The 20,742-nt window shown below is 41.9% G+C and overlaps 1 protein-coding gene across 10 annotated transcripts in view; it reads left to right on the top strand.

Annotated features, from left to right (window-relative positions):
• ARMH3 (armadillo like helical domain containing 3) overlaps positions 1-20,742 on the top strand; it is a 219,724-nt gene that overhangs the window by 56,991 nt on the left and 141,991 nt on the right. For 7 of the 10 annotated variants that reach the window (XR_004732135.3, XM_035268873.3, XM_035268877.3 and 4 more), the window contains 5 exons: positions 1,543-1,644; positions 6,729-6,787; positions 8,158-8,223; positions 9,411-9,480; positions 11,167-11,227. Coding sequence is in view for 9 of the 10 variants with exons in the window: in XM_035268873.3 (XP_035124764.1) it covers positions 1,543-1,644; positions 6,729-6,787; positions 8,158-8,223; positions 9,411-9,480; positions 11,167-11,227 (358 nt within the window). In the remaining variant the exon portion in view is untranslated. The remainder of the gene's footprint in view (positions 1-1,542; positions 1,645-6,728; positions 6,788-8,157; positions 8,224-9,410; positions 9,481-11,166; positions 11,228-20,742) is intronic. The other 3 variants (XM_078346355.1, XM_035268874.3, XM_078346356.1) reach the window with 1 other exon arrangement.

The raw sequence follows: 20,742 nt of genomic DNA, 5'->3' as shown, positions 1-20,742 counted from the left end.
ACGCTATAGATTCTCTAGCTTTTCTGGGCCATTATAAGATTCCTTTTACTTATATATTATGTCTTAGGCAGTATAAAACCACTTAACAAGAGGTCTGAGTCTAATTTAAAGTCTTAGAATTTTGGGAAGTCTACATTAAGATTGTTTTCTGAACCAGGCATGGTGGCTCATGCCTATAATCCTAACACTTAGGGAGGCCAAGGCAGGTGAATTGCTTGAGTTCAGGAGTTCAAGACCAGCCTGGCCAACATGGTGAAACCCCATCTCTACTAAAATAAAAAAATTAGCTGGGTGTGGTGGAAGGTGCCTATAATCCCAGCTCCTTAGGAGGCTGAGGCAGGAGAATTGCTTGAACCCAGGAGGCTGATGCTGCAGTGAGATTGTGCCACTGCACTCCAGCCTGGGTGACAGCGTGAGACTCAGTCTCAAAAAAAAAAAAAAGAGTGAGACTCAGTCTCAAAAAAAAAAGACTGTTCCGTATGGGTCAGCCCTGGTCATTAGAGATCAATTATCCCTCATTGTTCATTGGGACTGTGGCTGAGAGAATTGGGTAGAGGATTTCTCTTGGAAACAGCAGCTGAGTATATAAAACTCAGTTCCCAGGCTGTTCCAGTAAGTAATGTTCATCTGTTTTCACGTATTTATTTATTTATTTGAGACAGAGTCTTGCAGTATCACCCAGGCTGGAGTGCAGTGGCGCCATCTGGGCTTATTGCAACCTCTGCCTCCCAGGTTCAGTTCAAGCAATTCTCCTGCGTCAGCCTCCCTAGTAGCTGGAGTTACAGGCACCCACCACCATGCCCAGCTAGTTTTTGTATTTTTAGTAGAGATAGGGTTTCACCATGCTGGCCAGGATGGCCTTGAACTCCTGATCTCAGGTGATCTTCCCACTTTGGCTTCCCAAAGTGCTGGGATATCAGGCATCAGCCATTGTGCCCAGCTTGTTTTGAGTCTACTGTTCCTTTTCAGTTTCCTTTCGGGGGGAAGGGAATTCTACCATTTAATAGTGGTAGAATTTGAATATAGTTCTGCCTTAATATTTTCCCCTTTCTATCATGGGTATGTCCAGCCTAAAGATTTATTATCAAAATTCAGCAAGATTTCTCCTTATTAGGAAGGAATCTTCACTGAATTTAAGTAGGAGACCCATCAAAGTAAAACTCATTTATATTCAATACAGATCTTTCCTTTAGGTAGAAATCAAAGTGCCTTTAAGAAGGGCTTTAAACTCTTTGCAGGTACTTGGGGCAGAATGTGGAATCCACATAACCTTCCAAGGATGTTGGGAGAAAAAGCTCTGTTCTTGGAGACTGGCCCTAGATAGGAGAGCAGGTCATTGGGCTTAATTTGGGGAATAGAAAGGGGGGCTCTACAGGCTTAGGAAGAGTAGATAAAAGTTTTAAGATGAGCACTTGGTCCTCCCTCTGTTGTGGAAAAAGCTTATTTAGTGATTTTCTTGCCTGCTGGCAAATTGGCTATGTGGGTAGAAGTGTTAGATGGAATATGTTGCAGGCTAAGTGTATTTTATCTGTTCTATTCCAGTTATAAGTGCTGTAGAACTCCCACTGGATGCAGATGTACAGACCAGTAATCTACTGATAACCTTTTTAAAGTATAGCTCAATTGTCATGCAGGACACCAAAGGTAAGCCATGCTATTTTGGGATCTCAGGAGTAGGAGGTGTGGCAGGCAGCTAGCATCAAAGAGCAGCATTAATATTTTGAAGCTTTGAAAAGATGAACAGTTGGGGCCTTGTGTACATGGTCTTCAATGCTGGAAAACAATGATGTCTCACTGCTAGGTGGCAATTAGGTGGTGTTGGGAAAACCTGAAGCGGGAGGGGAGGACTCAAAAATAGAACAGGAAAAAATTGGTCTCTATGAAAACTAGCAAATCTTCTTAGCAGATCTTGGTAAGTAGATGCAGACTCTTATGTGTGGGAAGTGGAGGGATTAGCACACTTCAGGGAATTCCCTTTTGAGGACAGGAACTGAAAGCATCAACTCATGGTGAGAATTAGAGGACTGTCGTACAGAGTACCGTAGGAAGAGGTGAGATTCAGAGGGACTGTGTTCTTTAACACTTAAAATAGAAGTGTCAGTACCTATCCTAGAAATGGAAGAATGGAAGTGGGAGAGGACTGAGTGTTGGAAAAGTTTGAGGTTTTGTTGTGTGATTTCCTGTTTTTCCTCTGTTTATGGTTTTGCTGTGGCCTTTTACTTGATGGTAGAGTAGTGGAGTAGTTGTCCTAGGAGTGAGAATGGTTGGGAGGATTTTATCCAGTATGTATCTTAGTTTTGTTTTTTTTCCTTACTTAGCATTTTTTCTTTATACAGGATTTATGTCAGTATTCACAATTTTTATGTGTTTGTTTTTATTGTGATAAAGTATATACAACAAAATTTACCATCTTAACCATATTTCAATGTACTATTTAGTTGCATTATATACTTACATATTTTTGTACAACCATTATCACTGGCTGGGTGCAGTGGCTCATGCCTGTAATCCCAGCCCTTTGGAAGGCTGAGGCGGGAGGATCACTTGAACCAGGAGTTGAAGACCAGCGTGGCCAACACGGTGAAACCCCGTCTCTACTAAAAATACAAAAATTAGCTGGGCGTGGTGGCACATGTCTATAATCCCAGCTACTCAAGAGGCTGAGAAAGGAGAATTGGTTGAACTCAGGAGGTGGAGGGTGCAGAGAGCTGAGATCACACCACTGCACTCCAGCCCGCATGACAGAGCGAGACTTCATCTCAAAACAAACAAAACCACCATCCTCACCATCCATCTCTAGAACTTTTTCTTTTTCTTTTTTTTTGGAGGCTGGGTCTTACTCTGTCACCCAGGCTGAAGTGCGGTGGTGTCATCTCACCTCACTGCAGCTTCTACTTCATTGGCTCGGGTGATTCTCACACCTCAGCCCCCCGAGTAGCTGAGACTACAGATGTGCACCACAGTACCTGGATAATTTTCTTTGTGTGTGTGTATTTTTTGTATATGTGGGGTTTCACCATATTGCCCAGGCTGGTCTTGAAACCCTGGGCTCAAGTGATCTGCCTGCCTTGGCCTCCCAAAGTCCTGGGATTACAGGTATGAGCCACTGCATCTGGCCTCAGAACTTTTTTATCTTACAAAATGGAAACTCTGTACCAATTAAACACTATCACCCCATTCTCCCCTTGCCCCAAGGCCTGGCAGCCACCATTCTACTTTATGCTTCTGTAAATCTGACTTCTCTAGGAACCTGATTTAAGTGGAATATGTCCCAGTTTTAGGAATCCCTGGGACATTTCATGGTGACACTGAGCTAGCATTTTTTCCTCCATTTTTTGTAATGAAAAAATTCTAGTATACAGAAGTTGAAAAAAATCATTAACTGATTTACTTATGTATCCATTAACATTTTGCCATACTTGGTTTGTACTTAAATTTCTTTCTGTGTTTTGTTGTTGTTATCTTGACTGAATCATTTTATTTATTTATTTTTTGAGATGGAGTCTTGCTCTGTCACCTAGGGTGGAGTGCAATGGCATAGTCTAGGCTCACTGCAACCTCTGCCTCCCAGGTTCAGGCAATTCTTACTTTCTGTGAGGAGAAATTAATGCCTTGTAGGTAGTTTAAGGTTCCCTTAGGTATTAAGTATACTTTAGAAGGCTTTTATTTGCCAAGTGAGGCAGGTAAGTTTCTGGTTGGAGAGTTTTCTCGAGTTTTAGAATGGAGCTGAAGGGCAAGGACTGCATAGAAAGAGAAGACCAGGATTTGGAGGCTTTTAGAGTGTGGAGGAAACACTGGTAGACAGAGATAGGAGAGCTAAAAGATAAGTATGGGAAATGAAGAATTGCCAGAGCAGAAAGGAGCCTTGGTGGGCAGAGTCTAAGATATGTTACACTCAGACATGTTGTATTAGCTCTTGGAGATTTCTGCCTTGCAAACTTAGACTCTTTTCTTCTTTTATATCTTGTTAAATATTCTTTTTCAAGGGAGAGAGAGAGCTATATTCAGGGATAAGATAGATGTAAGTAGTCCATGTCACTAACTCTTAATATAAAACAGTCTTTTGGGAGCTGCAGAGAAAGCTGAACCGCTGAGACTTGGCAAGTGAGATCTGGCAGGCAGGGATAATAAGACTCTTGTGTATCAGAGTTTCTTGAGGCCATTGCTTCTTTATGGAAATGGTAACTTCTTCCTGTATCTGGAAATATTGCAGCAACCACAGAATAGAGAAACTACATGGATGTGACCTAGAAAATGAACTTTAAGCTTTGTCTGGTATAACACAGTGAACTGAGGCCCTTGGAACCCATTTTTAGCTTTAATGATTATATAAGCCTCTGTCCTGGTCACTTGCCATCCATAAAGTGGAAGGCAAAATTAAAGGCTGATGAATTGCAGAATGAGTGTTCTTTGCCAAGAGGCAGCCTAAATATGGCAAAGGGCAAGGTTAGGAATGAAGAGTTAATTTCAAAAATGACTCCTATGTGGCTTTATTGGCCCAGCTCTCTTCCTGCCTCAGCCCCTGACTTGCTACATGCCTTGGCTAACAGCATCTCATTATACTTTTAGGAGCAATAGAAGCAACTTTTTCTTGGCTGTGCTTTCTCCCCTCCAGTATATTATCTTTCTCTTTTTTATTATATGTTTATCATTTTAAACCTAAAAATATACTTTTAATAGATATGTGTAAGATATAAAGTTTATAACTAATAAATAGCATAAGTTATAAAGTACAATAATAAAATGAACATATGTGAACCTACCACCCAACTTAAAACAACATTAATGCTGTTGAAGCTACCTGTGCATCCCTTCCCTAATCGCTTCTTCCCTTTCCATTCTCCAGAATTTTGTATTTATCATTTTCTTGGTTTTGTTTGTTTGTTTGAGACGGAGTCTCGCTCTGTCACCCGGGCTAGAGTACAGTGGCGCGATCTTGGCTCACTGCAACTTCTGCCTCCCAGATTGAAGCACTTCTCCTGCCTCAGCCTCCTGAGTAGCTAGGATTACAGGCTTATGCCACCACGCCTGGCTGACTTTTTTATTTTTAGTAGAGACGGGATTTCACCATGTTGGCCAAGCTTTTTTGGAACTCCTGACCTCAGGTGATCCTCCCACCTTGGCCTCCCAAAGTGCTGGGATTACAAGTGTGAGCCACCAAGCCCGGCCCCTATTCCCTTGGGTTTTCCTCCACTTTTAAAGCCTTTTTCCCTTGGGGTTCTTCTGACTTCAGTGGTGTTACCTTAAAGAAGCTTCTGCTCAACCTTTACGATAGATATTAGGCAAAAAAATTTTTAAAAACCATGTATATCTTAAAGTTAACCGTGCACAGACTTAAAGTTGATTCACCAAAGTCTTAATATTTGGGTGATATAATTAAATTTGGTTTTTATTGTTTTGTGTGTTTCTGCTTTTTTTGCTGAGTTTAAAAGACTGTCTATAATATGGCTTTTGTATTCAAAAACAGTTTATTTTAATTTTAAAATTAAAAAAATTTAAGTGGAGAGATAGCTGCAGGCTTTTCTATGGGAGTTGCTTATCAGTTTTTGGGAGGATAGTGCCATAGAAACTCTGTGGCTAAGGGTAGGTAGAAGAATCGTGAATGTAGTTTTCCAGAGGCAAGAGCATTGCTCTTTGGCTATATTGGTGTTTTGATGAAGCTATAGGGAGTATCAGATAGGTATTATCATCATTGCTCTTTTTGCATTGCCTATCTCTGAGGAGAGGTGAATATATTCAGGTTAATGTCAGGGTAAGAAGTACTAGCTAACTTCTACAGCACTCTAATCCATTAAGAGGTCGTCTCTCCAGATTAGACTTCAGTTCGTGTCCTATTAAAGCTAATTTGAAAATCATGAGCCATTTGTCTGTTTTGGCTATACTATCATGATCCCCTTTTTACCTGCTTTTCACTCCTCAACCCACAGAGTTTCTGGAAAGTACGTAAGCTTGATGGGTCTGGTATTTGGCAGTAATAGATTAGCTTTTTATTGTCCTTTTGTGGGTGGGCTTAGTGGCCTGCTATTGAGGTTGCCTTCTTCTTTTATAATAACTAGAATGTGTGTTGTGAGAGACTAGGGGCCTTTGTCTGTTTTGTTCAGTGCTATATCTCTCATGCCTTGCAGAGTTCCTGCCACAAAGTGGGTGCTAAGTAAATATTTGTTGAGTAAGTAATTTTGACAGGAAAAAAAATGATCAAGAGTTCACAGCTTTCCAGGGCATAAGTGTACAGTTGCAAGGAGAAGCATGGGCTGGACCCTAGTCTCCAGTTAATTTATTTATGATTTCATTGCCAGTTTGCTATGAGCAGTCATGAAATCTTTCTAGATTTGGTGGTAGGTTGGTACATATACTGGTGCTTAATGCTGGCAGATGAAGGGGTGGAAAGGGGAATGGGCCTGACTATTCAAGTTCTATTGGCAAAGGGCTGATGTGACAGTGATGGCCGTGATTTGGGCCATGACAATAGGAACCATTATGAGTTAGATGGCTCTCAGGAAGGTGATTAGCTATTTAACAGACTACCAGGATATTTAAGAAAAAAGTCTTCTGGAGGAATTCTTTTGCCAAGGAGGGAAGCAAGAAATACTATAGTAGTACCTTGATTTTCATTTATGAATTTTGTAGAAAGAGAGATTGTAAATGTTTCCTTTTATGATATACATCCTCGTTCTCTATTAAACATGGTCTGGATGATTCACAGAGAAGGGTTTCTTTTTTCTTTACAGATGAACACAGGCTTCACAGTGGCAAACTCTGTCTGATTATCCTTACATGTATTGCAGAGGTAGGTCTCACCAGCCTTATGCTCTTAGTCAGTCTCTTAGAAAGTGCTACCTTTCCCTGCCTCCCCTCTCCTCATACCTGCCTCATGACTTTTAGGGTCCTAAAGTTTAGGAGAGAAAATCTTCCCCTTTTGTATTATCTGTCTCTTCCCACTGGAGTGTAGTTTTTGATGAAGCCACGGGTAGACAAGGTCTTGCTTGCTTCCATGCTGCCTGTGTAGCAGTTTAAAAAATAAAAATAAAAAAGGAGCTCAGGTTTCCTGTGGTGGGGTGAAGGGGTGGAGAGTAAAGCCAGAGAGGTGAATTGGAAACTCAGTAATTGCAGTTTGCTGAAGAGAAAGAGCTGAGAGGAAAAAAGAGGAGGTGCTTCAGCTTTTTAAAAGGCCACTTTTGGTTGGACTAATGGGGTTCAAACTCACCATATATCTTGGTGACACACAGGCATGGTAGAACTTGAGTGAATTTATAGTGTCAACCTCCCCCTTTACTATTCCTCACTCTGCTCTTTTTTTCCTCTTAAGAAAAATGGTAAAGGTAGTCCACATGAAATAGGGATCTCTCTAAGTCTCTCTCTTTTCATGTTCTCTGTGGAAAGATGACCTCCTTTTCACAAGATTAGGAGTGGCTGGTTATAGAAGAGCTGTCTATTAGCAGTGGGCCTGCTATAATTGCTTTTCAAAAATCTTTCTAAGAAAATCTTTAAAGGAGTTGTTTTTCACAAATCATAACAGTTCCTAGTAATTGGAGTCTGTAGGCTTGTCAGATTTTCAGAAAAGGTGCTGGGAAAGGGCCAAGGGATGCTTATTACTAATCCATGGTAAGAGGTTTTTGATTTTCCATTAGTTTTCAGGAAAGCCTGGGATAGACAAGAGTCTTACCTGCTTCCACACTGCCTGTGTAACTAACAGTTTGCTCCTGTTGGGCTGAGCCCATTCCCAGCAGAGCACAGATTTTTCTTCTTGCTCCTAAACCCTCATGTGGAGTCTGCACATGAATCCTGCAGCCCCTATGAAAACCTTTAAGCTATCACAAGCAGAGCCAGCTCCTTGGGCAGATGGGACGGAAGAGGGAATAGGAAAGCAGAGTCCTCTCATTCCTCTCAGCATCTGCCTTAAGTCCCTGTGTCTTAATTTTTATTGTTTTTGCTTGGAAATTTTTGACCAGTTAGAGATGCAGTAGGAAATTATACTGGAGAAAAATCTCATGGCTTAAGTAGGGTTTGACATAAGACTCTAGGCTCATCCTATTAGCTGTCCAACTGATCCTTGAAAGTAGTTTTTAAAGTCCAAGGATTTGTATGAAGTGTGATAGATTATAAATGGTTTCTTAAATATAGTTCTCACTTCTTACTTTTTCTCTGTATTTTTGTTAGGATCAGTATGCCAATGCATTTTTGCATGATGACAACATGAATTTTCGAGTAAACTTACATAGAATGGTAGGTGTTTCTTCTGCTTCTTGTTTTTTTTTAGAGGAAATTTTTTGTGTGTCAGCAGGGTTGGGATGAAATTGATCCTACTAGTACAAATGTGGTTGGAAAGTTGTACCGAAGGGCTTTGCGTGATGGCTGTTCAATAGACCCATGCTTGTTGTTGAGATTTTTGTGTGTCATGGAGCTGTTTCTTATTTGAGAGTTTAGGAAGATTCACAAATGTGGCAATTATACTGAATTTCTTTATCTTTTCTTTTCTTTTTTTTTGAGTCAGAGTCTCTTTCTGTCTCCTAGGCTGGGGTGCAATGTTGTGATCTCTGCTTATGCAACCTGTGCCCCTTGGGCTTAAGCAATTTTCCTGCCTCAGCCTTCCGAGTAGCTGGGATTACAGGCGTATGCCACCATGCCCTGCTAATTTTTGTGTTTTCAATACGGATGGGGTTTCACCATGTTGGCCAGGCTAGTCCTGAACTCCTGGCCTCAGATGATCTGCCAACCTTGGCCTCCCAAAGTGTTGATATTACAGGTGTGAGCCACCGTGCCAGACCTGATATTGGATTTCAGTAACATAGGTTTCAGCAAGGAAATGGTTCTAAGCCTTTTGTTATCAAAATGTAGTCTAATTTTTGATTGGCTAAGGCTGGCTTCTGCTTTGATTTATTCATCTGGCATGTGGGCAAATAGAGTACGGAGGATCAGGGAATTTCCTAGAGCTTAGAGGTATGTTAAAAAACATCACATTGAGGTTTAGATTTAAAACTGACTTTGTTTTTTTTCAATTGCTACTGTTGCTGCTTCTATAGGTGGCACCATCACTTCCTCTTTTTTTTTTAATTATTTATTGTCAAAGAAAAATACCAGTCTACCTCTTTTGTTGTTAGTAATGCCACTTATATAACTAAAATCAAAGTAAAAACAACAGTTTTCCCATTGTAGTATTCCCTAGTGCCCTTTGAGGCTGTGTATTGTATTTTTTTAACAGGCCTGCACTGATAACTGAGAAGCATTCACAGGTCCTTTCTTCCTCACCTCACTCCATCCTACCCCATTCCAGTCCCACTATGAGAAAAAGAGAAAGCAAAGAAAGTATCCCTGTAGCAGTGATTTTATTTGCACAAGGAATATGATGATGGGCCATTGGATATCAGTAACAATGTCTACTAATTTCCTTTCTTCACTTTTTGTGTGTGAAGCCTATGAGACACAGGAAGAAGGCAGCAGACAAGAATCTTCCCTGCCGTCCTTTAGTTTGTGCAGTACTAGGTGAGTGAGTATATCAACATTTTTCTGTGACAGCAATAGGCTTTCATGATTAAGATGAAGAGTAGAACCTGGTTGATGTGCTTCTTCCTCAAAGAAATGATTAGTTATGTCTTTTCCCTGGCCTATGAAACCATGTTTATTGTTGTGTTTGGTAAAGCAACCCCAGTTATAGAGTGCTCAGTAAAGGGTCCTGTCATTCAAAGAAAAATATCATCCCAGGGAGACAAATGGCTGTGTCTAAACTTGATACATGATTTACGTTTGTAAGATATCTTACTCTTGATCAAGATTTCAGGCTGGGTGCAGTGGCTCATACCTGTAATTCTAGCACTTTAGGAGGCTGAGGTGGACGGATCACTTGAAGTCAGGAGTTTGAGACCAGCCTGGCCAACATGGTGAAAAACTGTCTGTACTGAAAATACAAATTTTAGCCGGTCGGGGTGGTGGGTGCCTGCAATCCCAGCTACTTGGGAGGCCGAGGCAGGAGAATTGCTGGAAACCGGGAGGCAGAAGTTTCAGTAAAGCTGAGGTCATGCCATCGCACTTCAGCCTGGGTGATGGAGCATGACTGTGTCTCAAAAAAAAAAAAAAAAAAAAAAAAGATTTCAAATTCTTCTCATCCTTTCTTGGTTCAAATTGATGTGCCAGCTGGCCAGGAGGCTTTAAGTTCATGGTTCACATATATAAAACTTCCTTTGAGTAAATTAAACTGAGGTGAGGCTGACTGAATTGACAGGTAGGGGCCCTGTAACTTAGGTAATTTTGTCTGTCCAGAATTCTGCATTTTCCTCAGGGAATTAGCTTAACTCTTAATCCCATTCACTTGGATATTCAGCTCCAGTTTCTAAATCTACTTAATTTTAGAAACAGTAATTAAGACTATATAATAAGCCTCTGTTGACCCAAAGCCCCACAGCCCATTTCAGTCAATATCTGTCTAACTGAACATGATAGTAAGATGAAATTTACTGACATAGCTTTAGAGCTGAGTCTCTGGTTACACAAATGTGATCCATAATTTCTTCTCTGCTTGCCTCATTGTCTAGTCTCAGAATATGATTTCCCTTTGGTGGTTTACATTAATGTCTTGGGTTGAAATATCTATACAATGAAATGTTCGTTTTATCTGAGAATTTATTGGCAGGTCAGGGTATCCTTCTAGAGGTCAGCAAGTGAAATAATTTCTTTTTTTTTTTGAGACGGAGTTTCGCTCTTGTTACCCAGGAGTGCAATGGCATGATCTCGGCTCACCACAACCTCCGCCTCCTGGGTTCAGGCAATTCTCCTGCCTCAGCCTCCTGAGCAGCTGGGATTACAGACACGCACCACCATGCCCAGCTAATTTTTTGTATTTTTAGTAGAGACGGGGTTTCACCATTTTGATCAGGATGGTCTCGATCTCTTGACCTTGTGATCCACCTGCCTCAGCCTCCCAAAGTGCTGGGATTACAGGCGTGAGCCACTGTACCCGGCAAGTGAAATAATTTCTTATTACTTTACAGTTCTAGGTGGTGAACAGTGTTACACAAAGTGTGTTATATAAAATAAGTGTACATGAATAAAGATGTAGGTAGTGGATGCCATTCAGTATGAGTGCAAGGTATACTGAGAAGCTTTTTTTCCAACTCAAAGGCAAGGAAAGAATTCCACTGTAATTGATCCAGTTTTTCTCTTTTCTCCTTTCAGACCTGATGGTAGAGTTTATTGTAACACACATGATGAAGGAGTTTCCTATGGATCTCTATATGTAAGTGCCATGGTTCATTTAATGTGTACAAATCCATTTTAAAGAATTGAATGTTAGAAAATTCATGGTCTATGTATACTTCAAGAAAAATACATTTGCATGTGGAGAAGTGTTAGGAAACATTTTCTGGCCTGGATCTGTACATCTTCTCAGAAGAGGGAACAAGCACAAACCACAATTTGGATTCTGCACGTATCTTCATGATCACTTCTATGATCTCTTCATGGTCATTTGCATGAAGAAGGAGCTGATATATGAATATAGTGATTGTAGGAGGCTGTTGTAATCAAAGATGGGCGATACCAGTAGACCACTTAGTTGTTTCTAGGCTTTAGCATTACAGTACTAGTACTGAGTAGTTAGAAGGTAGGACAAATTTAGGGAAATAGAGCTTCTGGTTCGTTCTTGGCCTACATTGTCCTGACAGCCTAGCCAGACTCCTGTTAGCTGGGCAGATTATGTCTCCAGTGACCTGGCTGGGAGATTCTTGTCTCCTGAGGAAAGTTGATTCACCATCACAGTTCTTTTTTTTTTTTTGTGAGACAGAGTCTTACTTTTCCGTCTATGGTGGAATGAGTGCAGTGGTATAATCTGCACTCGCTGCAACCTCCACCTCCTGGGTTCAAGCAATTCTCCTGCCTCAGCCTCCTGAGTAGCTGGGGTTACAGGTGCCTGCCACCACATATGGCTAATTTTTGTATTTTTAATAGAGATGGGTTTTCACCATATTGGCGAGGCTGGTCTCAAACTTCTGACCTCAGGTCATCTGCCTGCCTCAGCCTCCCTAAGTGCTGGGATTACAGGCATAAGCCACTGCACCCAGCGACTATCACAATTCTTTACAATGAGTACAACCAGAGGCAACTCAGAATCATCATATTTTCTTTTTTCTTTGTGACAGGGTCTCACTGTGTTGCCCAGGCTGTTCTTCAACTCCTAGGCTCATGCAGTCCTCCCACCTCAGCCTCCCAAAGTAGCTGGGACTACAGGTGTGTGCTCTTACACGGGGCCATCATATATATATATTTTTTTCTTTGAGACGGTCTCACTCTGTCACCAGGTGCCAGGCTGTAGTGCAGTGGCGTGATCTCGGCTCACTGCAACCTCTGCCTCCCAGGTTCAAGCAATTCTCCTGCTTCAGCCTCTCGAGTAGCTGGGACTACAAGCGCACACCACCACACCCAGCTAATTTTTGTATTTTTAGTAGAGACGGGATTCACCATGTTGGGCAGGATGGTCTCGATCTCTTGACTTCGTGATCCACCTGCCTTGACCTCCTAAAGTGCTGGGATTACAGGCATGAGCCACCACGCCCGGCGGCCATGATATTTTAATAAAGTTTAAACCTTAAGATTTTCTTTTTCCTTTGCCACTTCTGCATTCTTCTCTTTAACACCCAAGAACAGCTGTGCCACTTAATGTGATCTCAAATATGTATGTTATCTTTAGTCCTTAAAAAATACCTGAATTGAGTGTGACATCAGACTTGCTACCCCATGTTTTTGGGCAAGAGAGCAATTTGGTAAACAGCAAACGGTGTATAAAATACTTCATTCCAGTGCCAGGCCTGGGATCTAGGGAAGTATAAAGGATTTCAATCTAAATAGAGCAGACCTCCAGCTTTTTGTTTTGTTTTGTTTTTTGTTTTTTGAGACGGAGTCTTGCTCTGTCATTCAGGCTGGAGTGCAATGACACAATCTGGGCTCACTGCAACCTCTGCCTCCTGGATTCAAGTGATTCTCCTGCCTCAGCTTTCCGAGTAGTTGGGACTATAGTTGTGTGCCATCAGTCTCGGCTGATTTTGTATTTTTTAGTAGAGACAGGGTTTCACCATGTTGGCCAGACTGGTCTAGAACTCCTGACCTTAGGTGATCTGCCTGCCTCAGCCTCCCAAAGTGCTGGGATTGCAGGAGTGAGCCACAGCACCCAAACTTTCAGCTTTTTAGGTTACTGTATCTCTTGATTTCCTAGGTTTGAAATAATGATATAGATTTTACTTTTAGGTAAGTAGGTTACAGTTTGCATTTTTCTGTACCTTTTGGGTGTTTAGAAGTAAGTCTTATCCTTTATTTCAATACAAAGACCATGAACAGCTACTTTTTATAACACTTAGTACATGAGTGTTCAACTTATTTTAGATGGGATCCCTGAACTTCATTATCTTAGGCTTCAGATTCTTCAGATTTGTTTTTGCTATAGACTTTATTTCTGGCTTATTTTATATCCTAGTTTTAGGATGTGCTATTTACTTTGTAACACATATTACTGTAGTTTCAGTTTTTTCATTTTACAAGAAAGGAAACTGAGGCTCAGGAGATTAAATACTTTGCCCAGGGATATTCTGTTAGTAAGCATCATTTCCTGGATTTCGACCCAAATTTTCCTACTCAAATTTTGAGCTATTTCCTTTCCAGGGGTATTAGTTATCTATTGCTGTGTAACAAACTACTCTGGATGTAGTGGTTTAAAACAAATGTTTATCATCTCACAGTTTCTGTGGCTCAGGAATCCAGGAGAAACTTAGCTGGATAGTTTTGGTATAGGGCCTTTCCAAAGGATGCTGTTGAAGGAATAAAGGTAATATACATACTTGGGAATCACATTAATGTGGCACGGCTGTTCCTGAATATTAAAGAGAAGAATGCAGAAGTGGCAAAGACAAAAAAACCCTTAAGGCTTAAACTTTATTAAGATAAGATGATGGCCTGGTGAATTGGGGCTGCAGGCATCTGAGGTTCTACTGGGGCTCAAGAAGTCTGCTTTCAATCCCACCTAATGGTTGTTGGTAAGCCTCTGTTCTTCACCGCGTGGGTCTCTTTGTAGGGTTGGTAGGCATGGCAGCTGTCTTTCCCCAAAGCAATTAATCTAAGAAAGCGAAGGAGAGTGAGAGCCCAAGATGGAAGCTGTAGTGTCATTTATAACCTAATCTCAAGTAGCATATCATTTCTAATGGTCACACACAGCAATCCTGATGCAGTGTGGAAAGGGACTATATGAGTGTGTGAATACCAGTTTGGGGTCCATCTTGTAGGCTGGTACCACAGTTGCACAGCTAGTAAGTAACATAACTAAGGTTAAAATTCATGTCTCTCTGACTGCAGAGGCTGTTCTCTTAATCAAGTCTGTGATAAGTGACAGAGGAAAAATTTGTATAGAGTGACTATGCTGACCTGGAGCATTAGAGAAGATATCAGGGAAGGTTACATTTGACCTGAGTCATGAAGAATCGCTAGGCATTTTCTGTGTGGAGGAGTCAGGGAAAGACTAGCAGGTAGGGGACCAGCATGTTTAGGGGCTTGGAGGCTTGAAAGTGTGTTAAGTTTGGAGAATAGAGTGTAATTCCAGGTGGCTAGAGTGTAGAGTACATGGAGGGAGGATAAGAGAGTAGAAAAAAAGCTTACCTGAGATTAAGTAGATGATGAGGAACAGTTGGAGGTGAGGCTGATCTGTTAAGATTGTATGTTCAGTGCTGTAAAGTTACAGGTATATTATGTGTTCACCCAAACTCTCACGTTTCCAGCCAATGAACCTGGTCTACCCAAATGTTCTAACTCGTTGCCCTGGTTCAAAACTTCACCTTCAAAAGAGTTTTTGCCTAGCCTTGCTTTATTAGGTGCTTTTTCCACCTGCTCCTTAATTTACTGCCCTGGGGTTAGGAAAGATGGAGAAGATAATGAGGCATCAAGTTGACAGAGGCTGGGCAAAAGGTCCCATCCTCAGGCTGAATTTACTTTCTTCATTACTACCCATGAGCATGTTTTCAGATCTTTCTTTCCCCACTTCTAGCTCGTTTCCAGTTTTTAGAATTTGGAGCATCAAGTCGTTATCAGGTGAACTTCCTGCTTCCAGCTGGGCAGCAGGCCAGGTTGCTACTCTCACTTCTCATTATGTACTCCTTTTCTGCAGTGTACAGCAGAATGAGAAATTGAAAGCAAAATGAATTTCTGCCATTTCAGATAAGTTTATAATCTTCCTAGTGAAATATGAAGAAACAGAGTTTGGAAAGACTTAATATTCAAAGCCAGAATCTGGGTCAGAAATGAAACAATTTCACATCTGTGTGTGAATGCTGTAGGTAACATGGGGGAAGGCACATATACTAAAAAAGAAAAAAAAAAAAAGGAAGGAAGAAAGGTCTTGCCTGGAGCACTAAGAGGTAGGAAAACTGAACCAATTACTTTCACTTCCTGTTCTACTTCTTGATTCTTGCTTCCACTCTCATTGCCACCAAGGGATTGGGGAGTGAGGGGATGTAGTCCCTGAGGAGAGTAAACTTTCCTTTAAGCTGCTCCTCTTACATGGAAAACTTGGAGTCTTCTTAAATCAGATGTTTCCAAACCTGTGGGTAGGCATCAGAAGAAAGGTACAGACTTCAGTGGGTCCTACAAGAAGATGTCAGGAGAAAGTGGAACCCATTTTGTATTGAAATAGGAAACTGAAACATGCATGAAAGAATCCTCCCCACCCGAGAAGCACTAAATTTAGAGTCATTCTGCCAGTGCATACATACGTGTGTGTATGTATTTTTTTTTTTTTTGAGACAAGAGTCTCTAGCTGTCGCCCAGGCTGGAGTACAGTGGTGTAATCTCAGCTCACTGCAACCTTCACCTCCTGGGTTCAAGCAGTTCTCATGCCTCAGCCTCCTGAGTAGCTAGGGTTACAGGTGCCCATCACCATGCCTAGCTAATTTTTTGTGTTTTTACTAGAGACAGGGTTTCATCATGTTGGCCAGGCTGGTGAACTCCTGACCTCAAGTGATCCATCCACCTCGACCTCCCAAAGTGCTGGGATTACAGACGTGAGCTACCACACCTGGCCTATGTGTGTAATTTTTTTAGAGGCATCCACCTCGGCCTCCCAAAGTGCTGGGATTACAGGCGTGAGCTACCACACCTGGCCTATGTGTGTAATTTTTTTAGAGGCATCCGCCTTGGCCTCCCAAAGTGCTGGGATTATAGGTTTGAGCTACCACGCCTGGGCTGAGTGTGTAATTTTTTTAGAGGCAGGGTCTTGCTTTGTCATCCAGGCTGGAATACAGTGGCACAATTATGGCTCACTGTAACATGGAACTCCTGGGCTGAGGCAATCCTCCTACCTGAGTAACTGGGACTACAGGCTTGTACCACCATGCCTGGCTATTTTTTTTAAATTTTTTGTAGAGGTGGGAGTCTTGCTATGTTGCCCAGGCTGGTCTTGAACTCCTGGCCTCAGCAATCCTCCTGCCTTAGCTTCCCAAAATGTTGGGATTTACAGGCATGAGCCACTATGCCTGGACTCCAATATATATATTGGAGTGGTTTCACCATGTTGGTTTCACCCTGTTGGCCAGGATGGTCCCAGTCTCTTGACTTCATGATTCACCCACCTTGGCCTCCCAAAGTGCTGGGATTACAGGTATGAGCCACTGCGCCTGGTCTTCCAGTATTTTTTTTTTTTTTTGAGATGGAGATTCACTCTTGTTGCCCAGGCTGGAGTGCAATGGCGCATTCTTGGCTCACTGCAACCTCTGCCTCCTGGGTTCAGGCGACTCTCCTGTCTCAGCCTTCCAAGTAGCTGGGATTACAGGTGTATGCCACCACGTCTGGCTAATTTTTTGTATTTTTAGTAGGGACGGGGTTTCCACCATGTTGGCCATGATGGTCTCAATCTCTTGACCTTGTGATTCACCTGCCTCGGCCTCCCAAAGTGCTGGGATTATAGGCGTGAGCCACCGCACCCGGCCAGTATATATTTAAGGCCATAGCAGTGGTTAAAATTTACATTCTGCTTGATAAATAATATAAGTAAGTTATTGAGACCACAAAGCTAATGATGTCACCTGTTGATGACTGTGGAGATAGGAACAGAGCCTAGGAACTGTGATGGAGTGGATGTGGATAGCTTTTGTGTGACCCAGAGAGTGGTGGCAGCAGGGATTGGGGATGTAGGTAGCATCTCATTGCTGCTCTGGAGTGGCTCAGTGTTGGTGGGATGGCATGATTAAAGGGGGCCAAGTACATGCCATCCAGATCCAGGCCATAGGAGAGGTTTTGGCATTCAGGAATGTACTGTGTGTGCATGGATAGCTGTGTACGGACAGCATCTAGTCACATTTGCTGGCTGCAACAAAGGCTTTAGCACCAGGGACCTCATGACTCTCAATTTCATGGGAAAGTTGACAGAAGAATTTGTAGATTGCTAAGGCAAATCATGGCTCAAAAAAGGGCATCATTTAGTGACAACTGTATCAAATGGGATCACATCACAATTTCTAAAAATTGGCAAATGATATGGAAACAATTAGGATGATTTATATTGCAACTTATATCACTTGGTAAGCAATTTTGGTACAGGTTTTTAAGTGTGAAAAACATAGTGTTTTTTCTGTTTTCTCACTCAACAACAACAGTCAACACAGAAGACTTCTGTGACCAAATGTGGGGAAGGTTTACTCCCCATACACCAAGCGAACAATCAGTTCTTTACCAGATACTAGCTGTGTGTACTGTACTTCAATGTTGACACTGTCTACTTGCAAGTAGTTTTAGATACCATGGGTTTAGGGCTCAGTCCCTAGGACTACCCCTGGCTTTCAATGCCAATCAGTAGCCCTGTACAAAATTTTGCCTGTACAAAATAACCTTGGATCGGCTATAAACTGGGGTTCCTCCAACTTCCGTCTTGGGTTTGATTAATTTGCTAGAGTGGCTAGAGTGGCTCATAGAACTCAGGGAAACACATTTTCCAGTTTATTACAAAGGATACTTTAAATAAACAAATAGTCAGATGAAGAGATGCATAGGGTGAGGTCTGAAAGGGTCTGGAGCCCAGGAGCTTCTAACCCTGTGGAGTTGGGATGTGCCAACCTCCTGGCAAGTAGATGAATTCTTGTTCACCTTCCCATAGGCTTCCATGTGTTTAGCTCTCCAGAAGCTCTCCAAACCCTGTCCTTTTGTTTCTTTGGAGATTTCACTATGTAGGCATGCTTGATTAAACTATTGTCTGACTGTGGTTCATGCCTGTAAACCCAGCACTTTGGGAGGATGAAGTAGGTGGATCACTTGAGCCTAGCCTGAGCAACTTGGTGAGACCTTATCTCTACAAAAATTAGTCAGGTGTGGTACTGTGTACCTGTAGTCATAGCTACGTGGGAGGATGATTTGAGCTGTGGAGGTCAAGGCTGTGGTGAGCTGTGATTGTACCACTGCATTCCAGCCTAGGTGACAGAGCGAGACCTTCTCTCAAAAAATAAAAACCACTGGCTATTGGTAATCAACTTAACCTTCAGCCTCTCTTCTCTCCCTGGAAGTCAGGGCTAGGGCTGAAAGCCCAAATCCCTAATCATGTCTTGGTCTCTCTGGTGAGCAGCCCCCATTCTGAAGCTACCTAGGGGAGGCCAGCCATCAGTTACCTCAGCATACAAAATGACATCACTTTGGAGATTCTAAGGATTTTAGGAGTTGTATGTCAGGAAGCAATTACATATTTTACAACAGCAGTCTCCAGCCTTTTTGACACCAGGAACCAGTTTCATGGAAGGCAATTTTTTTCATGGACCTAGGGGCAGTGATGGTTTCGGGATGATTCAAGTGCATAACATTTATTGTGTATTTTATTTCTATTATTATTACATGTAATATATAATGAAATAATTCTGTAACTCACCATAATGTAGAATCACTGGGAGCCCTAAGCTTGTTTTCCTGCAACTAGATGGTCCTATCTGGGATTGATAGGAGACAGTGACAGATCATCAGGCATTAGATTCTCATAAGGACCCACAACCTAGATCCCTTGCATGCGTGATTCAAAATAGTGTTTGTGCTTCTATGAGAATTGAATGCTGCCACTAATCTGACAGGAGGTAGAGTTCAGGCGGTATTGTAAACCATGGGGCAGCTGTAAATACAGATGAAGCTTCCCTTGCTCACCTGCCACTCAGCCCCTGCTGTGCAGCCTGGTTTCTCACCAGTACTGGACCGTGGCCTGGGGGTTGGGGACCTCTTTTTACAATATCACAAGGTTAGTTTATTAATGAATAAAAGGGAATTACTTAAAAATTTTTCATGTATGTATTTATAGATTATTTTTCTGTATGGTTTGTAAAATATGTAATATGCACATATATATGTGTGTGTGTGTATATTTTTTTTTTTTTGAGACACCATCTTACTCTGTCACCCAGGCTGGAGTGCAGTGGGGCAATCTCAGCTCACTGTAACCTCTGCCTCCCGGGTTCAAGCGATTCTCGTGCCTCAGCCTCCCAAGTAGCTGGGATTACAGGCATGCGCCACTACTCCCAGGTAATTTTAGTATTTTTTTTTTAGTAGAGATGGGGTTTCGCCATGTTGGCCAGGCAGGTCTCAAACTCTTGACCTTAGGTGATCCATCCACCTTGGCCTCCCAAAGTGCTGGGATTACAGGTATGAACCACTGTGCCTGGCCTGTAAAATATTTTTAATATCACAGCAGAAGGTACCCAAGTCTTTTAAGAGAGGTATGTTTAAATAGTTTTTATGAAAATCTGTCTGGGAGGCTCCTGCAAGACCACTTAGAGCTACCAGGAATGAGAAGAACAGAGAGAGATATGAATAATGGAGCAGGTAGTATTGGCTAATAAGGTAGCAGTGGGGGCTTATTATTCAGAGTGTTCTGAAAATGTCTACAGAAGAGTAATTTTAGGACTTCAACTTATAAATTTAGCTCAATTCATTTGTGTCCTTGATATGCTGTTAGGCATTTGGTTTATTTTATTTATTTAAAGACAGGCTCTCATTATGTTGGCTACGTTGGTCTTGAACTCTTGGCCTCAAACAGTCCTAACAGCCTCAGCCTCTCAAAATGCTAGGATTACAGGCATGAGCCACCAAGCCTGTCCAGTTGTTAGGCGTTTTAATTCCTCTACCTGGTATCTCTGGCTCTCATTCCGCAGAGAGAGGTTAGTAGTGGTTTTTCTGCCTTTTTTTTCCTCTTCTGCTAAGAGGCCCAAGAAATTAGCTACCTCTTTTTTTTTCCTTTTTCTTTTTTTGTAGTTATTTCTTCTCAAAACAAAACAAAACAAAACAATGAAATACATGTGCGGAATGTGTAGGTTTGTTACATAGGTATACATGTGCCATGGTAGTTTGCTGCACCTATTGACCCATCCTCTAAGTTCCCTTCCCTACCCCCCCAACCCTGCAACAGGCCCTGACGTGTGTTGCTCCCCTCTCTGTGTCCATGTGTTCTCAATGTTCAACTCCCACTTATGAGTGAGAACATGCAGTGTTTGGTTTTCTGTTCTTGTGTTAGTTTGCTGAGGTTGATGGCTTCCAGCTACATCCATGTCACTGCAAAGGACGTGATCTAATTCCTTTTCCTGGCTGCATAGTAGTCCGTGGTATTTATGTACCACATTTTCTTTATCCTGTCTATCATTGATGGGCATTTGGGTTGGTTCCATTTCTTTACTATTGTAAATAGTGCTGCAGTAAACATACATGTGCATGTGTCTTTATAGTAGTAGCTACCCCTATTTTAGCTTGGTTCCATGAACT

Source organism: Callithrix jacchus, chromosome 12, assembly GCF_049354715.1.
Source record: "Callithrix jacchus isolate 240 chromosome 12, calJac240_pri, whole genome shotgun sequence".
Classification (NCBI taxonomy): domain Eukaryota; kingdom Metazoa; phylum Chordata; class Mammalia; order Primates; family Cebidae; genus Callithrix; species Callithrix jacchus.
The sequence above is the reverse complement of the archived record's forward strand: the minus strand, read 5'-3'. Positions and strand labels throughout refer to the sequence as shown.